At 37.3% G+C, this 12,826-nt stretch overlaps 1 protein-coding gene across 1 annotated transcript in view; it reads left to right on the top strand.

The window, feature by feature from the left end:
- The first annotated feature begins 4,216 nt into the window (after window positions 1–4,216).
- The window catches only part of Src42A (Tyrosine-protein kinase Src42A), an 87,914-nt gene continuing 79,304 nt past the window's right edge, over window positions 4,217–12,826 (top strand). Inside the window, exon 1 of the mRNA XM_034979731.2 lies at window positions 4,217–4,805. Within this exon, the coding sequence (XP_034835622.1) occupies window positions 4,441–4,805 (365 nt within the window). The 5' untranslated portion in view covers window positions 4,217–4,440. The remainder of the gene's footprint in view (window positions 4,806–12,826) is intronic.

The following is a 12,826-nucleotide window of genomic DNA, read 5'->3' as shown; positions in this document are numbered from 1 at the left end:
TACTTGGTTCCTCAAAAATATGACATAGACACATTACGTGACTTGCAACATTTAAGTACCTACCTACTTAGTCTCGATTCGTTTCTCCCGCAGTGTGTCTTGAGCCTACGTACTGTCATCACGAAAGTACAGATGTAAATGAAGTTAGATAGCCACTCAACACACCTAAAAACTAGTCACACAAAATTATTGGAGACAAAATCTTAAAAAATCCTAAACTGCATGGTCTACACTTACCTTTATTTTGTAGAAACGCTACGCGCTACGCGTGTAGCCTAAGTGGTACCGGCGCTGCTGTTTTTACCAGTCTTCTATGACACTGACAAAACTACTCTAAAACAAAATGGAATTCTACGATTTACTACACTCATCTTTTCATTTTGTGCAAACACTAAGAATATAACATAATAGTCAATTTTCATAATACTTACTTACCTTACCTATTACGCGTCAGGTTGAGATGGCAATCGGGGAGGGAACGCGCCGCACACCCGCACAGCCTCCGCGCTAACCCGGCGCGGACGAGCGCCGGTGACGTGCGGGTGTGCGGGGCATTTCCCCGCCTCATACCCCGATTGCCATCTCGACCTGTCTTGGACTATAGGTACCTACCTACTTTTTTGTTTCTTTAGGTCGATTTAGTTAGAAAAGCGACACCCGTCTTTTTCATGCCCTATCCCGGACGAACCCTATTGTTTTCCGGAATAAAAAAATGTCCTAAATGTTGACCCAAAATATTAGCCAAATTGCATTCGATAAATATGCCAAATTGCATTCAAATCCGTTCAGTAGTTTCAGTGTGATGCGAACGATAGGCAGACAGATACAAAAATTTAAAAAATACTGTTTTCACTTCTCATGCTCGTAAAGTTCTTCTTAATGCTGGCTGTAAGCGGACTAAAACTGCTTTTCATGCTCTTGTGCATAAAGTGTGTAAATAGGTAAACAAATGCAATACATTACGCCGCAGAAAATAATGTACATTGGGCCTTTAGAATGACATTTCGGCTTTGCAGAGCGTTGTCTTTGTCACTCATACCTATAAGTATGACGTTTCATCGGTCTCAACGACAGAGACAATGCTCTACAAATCCGCTATCTCTTGTAAAGGTCGATGTACCGCCGCTGCCGCGTACTGTATATGGATGACACAAAAAAATGTGGTATGTAATTTCTATAGTTCCAATAACATTTTGGACTTATGATGATAGTTAGGGAGGCGAATAGGGGAATTTTCGGCAATACTCGAGCGTGGCAGTTTAAGATATGAGAGATACCTTAGACCTAATAGAACAACCTTGTAAAGTATTTAGCTCTATATGTAGTGACGCGCGCCTAGGATAGACGATCAGATTAGTAAAAAAAATTCGATAGTCTGAAATACTCGAGCGCGTCAGATTAAGATATTGGGGGTTGATTTTAGTGTTTTAAGACTAAATTTAACTAATCTGATAAGTCCTTGACGCCGCCGAGTTATAGGGTCGCGAACTTGTAAAAAAAAACGTTAATCCGGAATTCTCGAGCGCGATTTTTTATTTTTTTATTTTGAAGAATATAATCTAAAATTTACTAAAAATACATAATCTGCCGGTTTCCGCATGACCGGAAGTGTGGAGGAGCCACTTCGTCTTCCGAAAAACGCGTTGCGGCATATAAGTCGCGAACGATACATTTTACCAAAAAAAAGTTTAAATAAACAAAAAAGGTAATTTTATTTTACACAAAAAAGGTCTCTTTACATTTTTGTCCAAAGTTAAAACTTTTTGACTTGAAGCATCATAAAAACTCAAACTCCCGCTTTTTTGAGTATATCTCGAAAACTGAGGGTGTTAAAAAAATTGATATGAAATAACGATAATTAAATTATGTGACTTTTATTATATCTCAAAAAATTTTTTTTTCTAAAGCTTCTCGACAATTTTCGTGGACTCGGAAAAAGTTACGCGTATCTGTATACAAAAGTATCATTAACATGTAGTTTCATGTATGTATATTATTCAATAGCCTGTTGATCCTCAAATTGTTTTTTGGACGTACCGTAAGCAAAACGAAGTGAAGAATTGAAGCAAAAAAGAGGAATTTGCCATAAACATGTAATACAGACTGAGCGTTTCGCGGAAATATGCCGTCCTACCAGTATTTTTCCTTAATTTCAATTATCAAGGAGAAAGAAAGGAAAAAAAAGAAACCAAAAAACCTTTTTCGGTCAGATTAAGAGAACCCACCAACATTTTTGTCAGATTAAGAAAATATGCTTTCAGGATACCGAGAAAAACCTCCCCTATGAAAATCTGACGCGCTCGAGTATTTCGAAAAAACTTTTTTTTTTTTTGCATTTTCAAAAATTCATCGTAACTTATCGTCGCGCGCGCCGAAATCGTCAGTTTTTTTAAAGGGAGCTTCCTTGGGGCCTACTCAACACCCCTTCCGAAAATCTGACGCGCTCGAGTAATTTTTTTTTTTTTTGCATTTTTGACTACTTTATATGCCTACCCCCACCACGCAAACCGGCACATTAGTATACCGTTGTTATCAGAGGCACTTGGGGCATACGTAGTATGAATATCTGACGCGCTCGAGAATGCCCAAGTAACTGTTTTTTTAAACATTTTTGAAAAACCGTACACGCCAAACCCACCGCTAAAATGGTTTTTACCATACGAGATTTTCTTTTCGAAATTATTATATCTTTCGATTTTGATAGGTCTCGACGGCGCCGTTGAATTACGCCATTTAGCTACCTCGCCTCCCTAACTATGAGGTATACATACTCCCGACCTATTCAAACTCATTCCAAAACTGCTCGAATTTCACATCATACATATATATTTATAATAATAATTGTTTCATTTCCTCGCAATCTAAATGAAAAACAGAGTAGGTATACAGGGTGGCCGGAGATATGACGTCTAAAAGAAAAAATTTAAATATCTTATGGTAAGGGGTATCCAAATCACCCCCATTTTATCCTCGTCTTAAATATCTGCCCTCGCCTTCGGCTCGGCGTCTCCGATTAAATGGCTTGTTTTATGTCCTTCTTGTAGAATCTCAAAATTGTATCCATTATATTGAACTAGAGAAATCGTTTTATTAGGTTACCTACTGTTTTAATTAAGTACTTAGGTATTCAAGTTGTTAATATTTATACCTACTACTTATTTAAATCAAAGGATTTATTAGGGATATCATTTGAATATTATTTTATTTTGTTATAATGAAAATTATTATCAACATAAAACTTTATTATCCCTAGTATGAATAATCCCTGGTCCCTGGGTCAGTGTGACCGCACGATAGCAGGATGACATGACACGTAGGTAGGTAGAATCTACACCACGCCTATTGGCTACATTCAAACTGGCGACACAATAATAATAATTTTACTAAATTGAAGGGACGAAAGCTTCATTTACGCTAGAGTAACATAATGCAACATAACGGTATGCCACAGGGCAATTTTGTGATACAATAATAATGATTATTATTATTTAAAATATAGCAAGAAATATTGTAGGTAGGTAGGTAGGTAGGTACCTACTTCGCGTAACCACACGAGTAGATAATATAGTAGGCGGTACTGTACCTACTTTAATCTTAGGGCTTCCGACAGGCGACACGGTTAAGCGGTTTGACGTCAAGCATGTAGATTTATGCTTGAGCTTGAGAGTTGAGAGAGCATTTTGACCATTTACAATGTCTGGGTCTGATTGCAATGCGATTTTATATTTTTTGCTTGAGGCGACTCGGATATAATTTTTAATGACATCTGTTAGAAAATTAAGAAACTATAACGGAACCACCTCGAACCATAAACTCCAAGTACCTACCTACAGTGTAATGGCACATCTACTCGTGTGGTGGCACTACTGGGTGACTACGAAAAGTAAAACTTGTGTCATTAGATGGCGCTACCAAGGTAAACTAAACAAAAACAAAATTTGAAGTTATTGAAATCAAACAAAAATCAATAATATTATTAGCTCATCTCTATCCGGTTATCCGGTTCAACCTTAGAGTATGGGTTCAACCCACATTATTCCAAATCATTCCATCATTTTTATGATAGACATTTTCAAAAACAATATAAAACTGACGATGGATCACCAGGGTTCTATAGTTACCCGTCTCCGTCATTTGTATTTTAAAACCGTAGCCATACCATAGCCTATAAAGACTAGCGAGCTAGCGAGCCCAAAAGGAAAATGAAGAAATTATTTTATTGTCTATGATACATCAAAATGGCTGCCTGTAGTCATGTTGTTTCGGGGTTTTATATTCTTTGTTTACTTTAAAATTATGTTTCTCCCTTATTATTATTGACTTAAAAGTGGCACAATAAAATGTTAATGGACATTAAAGACTTGAACAGTTGTCTAGATTTGTACAAGTGTGTGATTTGACATAAAACAAGTGATACCAGTCTCACCTTGTAAAGAGAAAATGGGGAACTGTTTTAGTAGCACAGGCGAAAAGGATTCCAAAAACAAAAATGAGCGTGTGAATCCTCATGAGGAGCACCCTCGGGAATTTCAGACTCCTGTGCCAACGCCGCCTCCTGATCCAATAAGATCTACGGTGATACAAGGCCCAGATACGAGCGAGGTCCCTCCCACCCGAATATTTGTTGCCCTGTATGATTACGATGCTAGGACAGATGAAGACCTTAGTTTTCGAAAGGGGGAGCATTTGGAGATCCTGAACGATACACAGGGAGACTGGTGGCTAGCTAGAAGCAAGAAAACAAAACAAGAAGGCTACATTCCATCAAACTATGTCGCCCGCCTGCAGTCTATAGAGGCCGAACCGTAAGTAGTCGAATGTTTTTATGCAATCGCTACAATAGTGAGCGGTTCCTGTCGGATTTCTTTTCCTTCGCATTCTTTAATAGTACAATATTTAATTAGGTATATCAGAGTTTCTAAGAGGTTATTTTTTATTGCCAACATAAAAACAGCTAGGCACTCTCAACCACTTCATAAATCTGTTATCTGAATTGTAGGAAATATTATTTCCTTGCTTCCTGAATGGTTGGATGAGAGTCTTTCGTAACTAAAATTATATTTATCTAATACAAGCAAACAAACTTAGAGAAAATAAGTATTAAGTAAATACTAAGAATTAAAAACAATAATTGATATAGTAAGTAAGTTTATGTTAATAATTAAGTAATTGTTTGTTTTTCACATTTTTATGCCATAACTATTTAAGCGATTTAAACGAAATTTGGCACAGAGATAGCTTGCATCTTGAAAATGGAGATAGCATCCCCTTATCCTGGGAATACAAACATTGCCACCTACACACACACCAAAAAGTAAAATATATTAAGTAAATAAACAATACATTCAATATTTACATATGTACTGACATATGTTACAAATTATTATAAACTAATTATTAATATTTTTGAAAATAAAATAAAGCCTAAGTTACTCAGGATCGAATAATGTAGCTTTCTACTGGTGAAAGAATTTTCAAAATTGGTTCGGTAGTTCCAGATATCACTACAAACAAACTTACAAACTTTACGTCTTTATAATATTAAGTATACATGAATAAACTGATGTGTGATGATAATATATATGTCAAAAGGAAGTAACTAACTATGATTCATTGGGTATGAAGTGAAAGCTTTAGTATGCACACATTTCAATGCACTAACTCTGATAGAGTGTAAATACAAAAATAGAAAGGTGCTCTCAATGTTCCAAAAACTATACATTATTACTGTCACTTTCGTATTTTTTTACACTCTTCCAAGTCCTATACCAAAATTAATTTTATATCTAAAGGAAACCACTGCTGAAATACTTGCTTGAATTTTACTTAGTAATATAAATAACTAGCTGCCCCGGCGAACTTCGTACCGCCTTACAGTCGATTCTTTTTTCAGGATTTTTTTAAAAAAAATCTCTCCGTAAGGTTCATCCCCGTACTTCAAGGAAATATTATGAAAAAAGTTTTTTTAATTTTTTTTATTGGTGCGCGGCTGCACCAAACGGGCGCAATTTACTTCGCCAATGTGTGGAAAAAAGATTTAGCGAAATTGGTTCAGCTGTTGTCGAGATTTGTGATCAGCAACCCATTCAGCGATTCATTTTTATACAACGAGATTACTCAAATATTTAAAATTGCTTACTGACTGACACATCTACACCCAGCCTAAATCCTTGGACCTGTACTTATAGAGGCTCCATTTATAACATAGACAAGGAATAAGGCTAGATATTTCGAAATTCCTATGGTTGAGAAACTGCAAGCAGTCACTAATTTTCGATAGTCACAATTAAGTTTGCTGTGCCTAAGTACCTACAAGTGTTTATCTATACTAATCTGTATATATAAAAGGAAATGCTGACTGACTGACTGATTGACTGATCTATTTATGCACAGCTCAAACTACTAGACAAATTGGGCTCAAATTAGGTATGCAGATAGCTACTATGACGTAGACATCTGCTAAGAGAGGATTTTTGAAAATTCAACCCCTAATGGTAAAACAGGGCTTTGAAATTTGTGTAGTACAAACGAAGTCGCGGGAATAAGCTAGTCTATACTATTATATAAAGAGGTAATGTCGTTAAGTTTGTTTGTAGGGGGTAATCTCTGGAACTACTGAACCAATTTTAAAAATTCTTTCACCAATAGAAAGCAACATTATTCCTGAGTGACTTAGGCTATACGGGATCTTAAAAACCTAAAAATCTATGCGGGCGAAGCCGCGGGGATCAGCTAGTAAATTATAAACGCGAAAGTGTGTCTGTCTGCTAGCTTTTCATGGCCCATCTATTTAACCAGATTTTGATGAAACTTGGTACAGAGAGCATCCCGGGTACATACATGGGCTACTTTTTGTCTAGGAAAATCAACAAGTTCTGTGGGATTTAAAAACCTAGATTCACATGGATGAATTCGCTATATATATGTATAGACTTATACTTTTTATTTCGGAAGTAGCTACAAGATATTTACATATTTATAATGTATATCACTCACAATAGTTTAAACACTAAAAAATAAAAAACCGAAACATGTACTCACAGAATTTTTGAAAAACCTAAACGCTAAAGCTGACCGAAGTTGCGGGCATCATGTAAATACATATTAATGTAATGCATTTTGGTTTTTTTTTCGCAATTAATTCCAATCCATCATCTTTTTTGCAAAATAAATAGTGTCAATACACTTATTTATTAACTTAGTTCATTTAACTTTATTGAAAATGTCAATGCTGTACCTTAATCCATGCACTTTTAAAGTGGTTTCTAGTCAGACATGCCTACAAAAATGTACCAAGAGACAAATAGCTTCTGTAAGGAGTTTTTTAGGGTTCCATACCTCAAAAGGAACCCTTATAGGATCACTTTGTTGTCTGTCTGTCTGTCTGCCTGTCTGTCTGTCAAGAAACCTACAGGGTACTTCCCGTTGAGCTCGAATTATGAAATTTGGCAGGTAGGGTAGGTCTTATAGGTGGACATTCGGGGAAAAATCTGAAAACTGTGAATTTGTGGTTACATCACACAAAAAAATTAAACTGTGGTCATAAACTAATCATTAGTATTTTCCATTTTTGAAGTAAGATAACTATATCAAGTGGGTATCATATGAAAGGTCTTCACCTGTAGATTTTTATTTATTTTTATGCATCATGGTTTTTGAATTATCGTGCAAAATGTCGAAATAATACGACTGTATTAAGGAACCCTCGTTGCGCGAGCTTGACTCGCACTTGGGCGGTTTTTGTAACTAGACAAAAACAAACCAAAGAATGGGTAGAAAAGCTAAAAAATTAAGTAAGTAGGTACCATGTACTTATAATTACCAAAATTACTGTGGTTAATAAGTTATTGGCTATATTTAATGATATTTATGCCTAAGAATAATACTATGAAAATATAGTTAAAGATAAAGAAAAGAAAATATATTATGGAAGTACATAACAATATTTTAAGACGATGAAATAAGATGCTTGGTTCAAGTAATTCTGCACGCCATGCTTGGCAGGATATAATGTGACTGATTTCCTCATTTTTAAGACCCCATGTAAATTGTAAATAATATACATGTACCTACCATATCTGAGCAAAATAAATAAATGATTATGATTATGATTATTATGATTATGTTTAGATAGTTAATTTTGTAGTTACGTAACTGTTTAAGCAATATGGAAGCAGCAGTAGCTTAGAACTGGTTCTTTAAACGATATAATTATTATTATCTATGTTCTCATTGCAGATGCTCTTACAATTTTATTACTTACTTAAAAGTTAAAATACCTTACAGCCAGGTGTACAGAGCTAGTTTTGCAATATGCACTAATTTATCTCCTTATGTTATGTTCTTGTTTAATTAAATATCTACTTTATAATGTATCTCTTTGCTTCCTGCATTTAATCTGGTATAACTAGCATGGTTTTTAGGGTTCCGTACCTCAATAAGAAATAAGGAACCCTTATAGGATCACTTTGTTGTCTGTGTCTGTCCTGTCTGTCTACAAGACACTTCCCGTTGACCTAGAATCGTGAAGTTTGGCAGATAGATAGGTCTTATAGCAGGCATTAGGGGAAAAATCTGAAAACCGTAAATTCGTGGTCATGTCACAAAAAAAATGTGTTATACTTTTTAATTATAAGGTATATACATACTTAATATTTTATTTATCTTAATTTAAACAATTTATTTGACAACGAAAATAAAAGTTTCATGGATCAATTGTTTTTTAACCAGATACAAGTTAGCCATTGACTGCAATTCCATCTGGTGGTAAGTGATGATGCCGTCTAAGCGGATGCTAATGGAAGCAGGGATACCTGATCCCTTCCAGAATGCTAAACTGCTTGACGATATGGCTTTGCCATTAGTGTGGTATCTAGCCACGGCCAAAGCCTCCCAGAACCATCAGATCGAGACAATTTAGAAATTATTATTTGCCAAATTTCGTTCGCCAGAAATTGATCCCTGGATCGCTTATTAGCTCACCATTGTACCAGAAAGTATGTAAAAGTACTGCCGAGCTTTTCTTTAGTTCTTTTTAATAATAATTAAGCAATTAAATATCACTTGCTTTATCGAAGAATGAAAACATCGTGCGGATTGTAAGGAAGAAGAAAGAAACCTGCATGCCTGAGAGTTCTCCATAATGTTCTCAAAGGTACGTGAAGTCTGCCAACTCACTCTGGGCCAGCATGGCAGACTATCGCCTAATCCTTCTCATTCTGGGAGGTGGCCCGTGCTCAGTAGTGGGCCAGTGATGAATTGGGATAATGGTGGTGATGAAAATACAATAATGACTTTAATTACAATAAGTATCTACTTACTTAATTAAAGTCTCGGATTAGTTACGCAATCATAACATGATCAAACGTTGTCACATAGGTATACTTATAATAAGTTAAAATTCGCAAGCGAAAGTAGGTAGCTGAGACAGCTGACAGATTGTTATTGAAAACAAGTCGAATACACTTGTGCTTGTTAAAAAATATATGTAACGAATTAGCTATGAAATCATTCATGTGTACTGTCAAGTATAGATTACTGTCCAAAACTTTCTCGTTGCATATCTAATTTGTATTATTGGGAATTTTGAATGGAAAGCAATATTTCAGAAGATAATGTTGCAGTTATTTTCCTTGTGAAGAATAGCTGCTCGATTGCGGGAAAACTGCATCAATCATTATTACAATCGTAATCGTTGTGATTGGCTGAATTTATGGTATTCTTTTTGCAACAATACATTGTTGCCAATAGTGAGCGAGCATCAACCAATCAAAGATGATTGCGATCGTGACATTGTAGCTGTCATTCTACCGCAATCGAGCCGCTGGTATCCGCAGAAGTGTAGTTTGCCTTTCTAACTCTATACTTTAGTTTTCCTTAGCTTGCTTAAAAAGTAAACAAGTAGGTAAGTTTCGGGCTGAAATGCGTGAGGCGCACTATACGCGATCCATACCACCTTGTTCGCCTTTTACCAAACCACCAATTAGTTAAAGCATGATACGGAAAAACTTAAGTTTTTCACTCCAGAAGATCTAAAGCGCCGGACAAATCGCGTGGCTTACGCGTTTCTCCGACTTGTTTATGTTTTAAGATAACTAAAGAAAACGGACTATAACTACTACAGAATTTACAGGTCAGAATTGAGCCTCAATAGCTCAACAGGTAAAGGAGTGCACTGAAAACCGGAAAAGGTCGACGGTTCAAACCCCGCCCGTTGCACTATTGTCGTACCTACTCCTAGCACAAGCTTGACGCTTAGTAGGAGAGGAAAGGGGAATATTAGTCGTTTAACATGGCTAATATTCTTTAAAAAAAAAAAAGGTACAGAAGGGTCACTCCGCAATAGCGGCTCTTGTTAAGATGCTGTAAAAGTGCAATTCAGCTCGCACAGTAAAGTTGCTGGATTCAGGCAGGCGGCGCAAATCTGTGGCGTGTTGAAGTCCTTACAAGAGATCTATGTCCAGCATAATATGCAGCAGTTTCAAACTTTGTTCTTGGATTTCTATTACTTAAGTATTTTAAAGCTTTCAAAGACATCTTTTAAGCTTCTGGATTGGAACGGACTTAGTACGAGAACTAGAGTAACCGACATAGCTCAACGGGTTGCGAAGCTGAAGTGGCAATGGGCAGGGCACATACATAGTTTATAAATCGATGGACGTTGGGGTCCCAAGGTACTAGAATGGCGACCTCGCAGCGGAAGGCGAAGTGTTGGAAGACCCCCCACTAGATGGACGGACATCAGACGAGTCGCAAGGAGCCGCTGGATTCAGGCGGCGCAAGACCGTGGCGTGTGGAAGTCCCTACAGAGACCTGTGTCCAGCAGTGGACGTCTATCGGTTGATGATGATGTTGATGATGGAGTATTTTAACTGGCAAAATGTTTGTATTTTGTCAGGATTGCTAAGGTGTAACGTACACTGGCAGAGTAGAGTAGAGTCTAGAGTTAAGGCTCAGCGCCTTTGTTAGAGTTCTGTACCCGAGGGGTGCTAACGGGACCCTGTGACTAAGCCTCCGCTGTCCGTCCGTCCGTCCGTCTCTGTCAGCGGGCTGTATTTCGTAAACCGTAATAGGTAGAGAGTTGAAATTTTCAAAGAATGTGTATTTATTTCTATTGCCGCTATAACATCAAATAATAAAAGTTTCAATAAGTATTATTTCTTGTACGATGGTACGGAACCTTTCGCGTATGTGTCGACTCGCCGACTCGCATTTCACCGATTTTTTATAGCAATAAAAGTAAACCAATCTTTAGGAAAGCGGCAGCAGCGACCAACGCACATTGACGTAGGTACCCTTTGGTACTCCTCGGTGTTTAGTTTTAATTATACTAATTGTTTCAATTCAACTGTACGTACCTACCCGTGTTAAAATAAACAAAGCTGAGTTTTAAGTTGTTCTGCTCCACTGCACTCTGTGGGTATGCGTTGAACATTATACGCCCGCGCCAAATGCACTTCCGCTTCTCTGTTCTCGTAACTCATTTAGCTGGCGCCATACGTTTTAGTCACAGAATTTCTCATGAATATTATAGCATTCTTCGAGATGTTTTGAACGTGTTATGATAATGTTATTATTGCCTAAGATGCTACGGTCTTTTGCGATACATTAATAATGACAGTAGTAAACTGCTTTGAATAAATCTCTGCAAAACGATCGAGATTCGACTTTGACACTTGTTCGTAGGATATAACTATCCCACTTACTTACCATACAAGCCATACGATGCCTTGACGGTGCGGTGCGGCGCGCTGAGCGGTGCCATGCTAATCATGCTTGTGATATCGGAAACATACACACTACAGTCTACCAAATTCAAAAAGCATGATAGTATTTTCCTGGATTCAAAATCCCAATTATTTTTTAATTGGATTTCAAATGAAGCAATTCATAAAAGCATTCAATGCATGCAATCTAAATTAAATTCATCCGAAGGTTTTTAGGTCATTCGGTCGAAAGTCGAAACACGTATTTCAAGGGGCGTTAGTAATAAAGTTTTTGATTATGATAAATGAAATTCTTCGTAAAGTTTTGTTGGTTGAAATATGAAATGTTTGCGTTTCTTATTTTGGAATCATTGCTGACATTATTTTGTTCAGGTATCTTTAATTATTTTGTGGCCTACATACCTTAGACATTTTTCATTCTATTTCAATATAGAGGTATTTACAACAGTGCCCTTATTATAAATGTGAAAGTGTGTTTGTTTGTTTGTTTGCTTGTTGGCTTGTCCTTCAATCACGTCGCAACGGTGCAACGGATTGACGTGGAATAAGTATACCTACCCACCCGGCTGAAACCGGGGCGGGTCAACTAATCATTATCATCATTGTCAACCGATAGACGCCCATGCTGGACATAGGTTGTAGGGACTTCCACACGCCAGTCTTGCACCACCTGGAACTAGTGGCTGCCTGCGACTCGTCTGTCCACCTAGTTGGGGGTCTGCCAATGCTGCTTTCTCCGAGGTCGCCATTCTAACACCTTGGGATCCCAACGTCTATCGGTTTTTCGAACTACATTTATATGCCCTGTCCATTGCCATGTCAGCTTTGCAACCCGTTGAGCTACCTATATCGGTTATTCTGGTCGGCTAGTAGGTACCTAGTAAGTAAATAAGGAACATTCCTCTTTTCTTTCCTTTACCGATATCATGTTATCATCATCATCATCATCATGATCAGCCAATGGCCGGCTCGCTACAGAGCAGGGGTGTCCTCTCAGAATGAGAATGGTTTTGGCCATAGTCTACCACGCTGGCCAAGTGCGGATTGGCAGACTTCACATACCTTTGAGAACATTATGGAGAACTCTCAGGTATGCAGGT

The sequence above is a fragment of the Maniola hyperantus genome, chromosome 20, assembly GCF_902806685.2.
Source record: "Maniola hyperantus chromosome 20, iAphHyp1.2, whole genome shotgun sequence".
In the NCBI taxonomy this organism is placed as follows: domain Eukaryota; kingdom Metazoa; phylum Arthropoda; class Insecta; order Lepidoptera; family Nymphalidae; genus Maniola; species Maniola hyperantus.
Note: the sequence above shows the minus strand (reverse complement) of the source record. Positions and strands in the feature narration are given on the sequence as shown.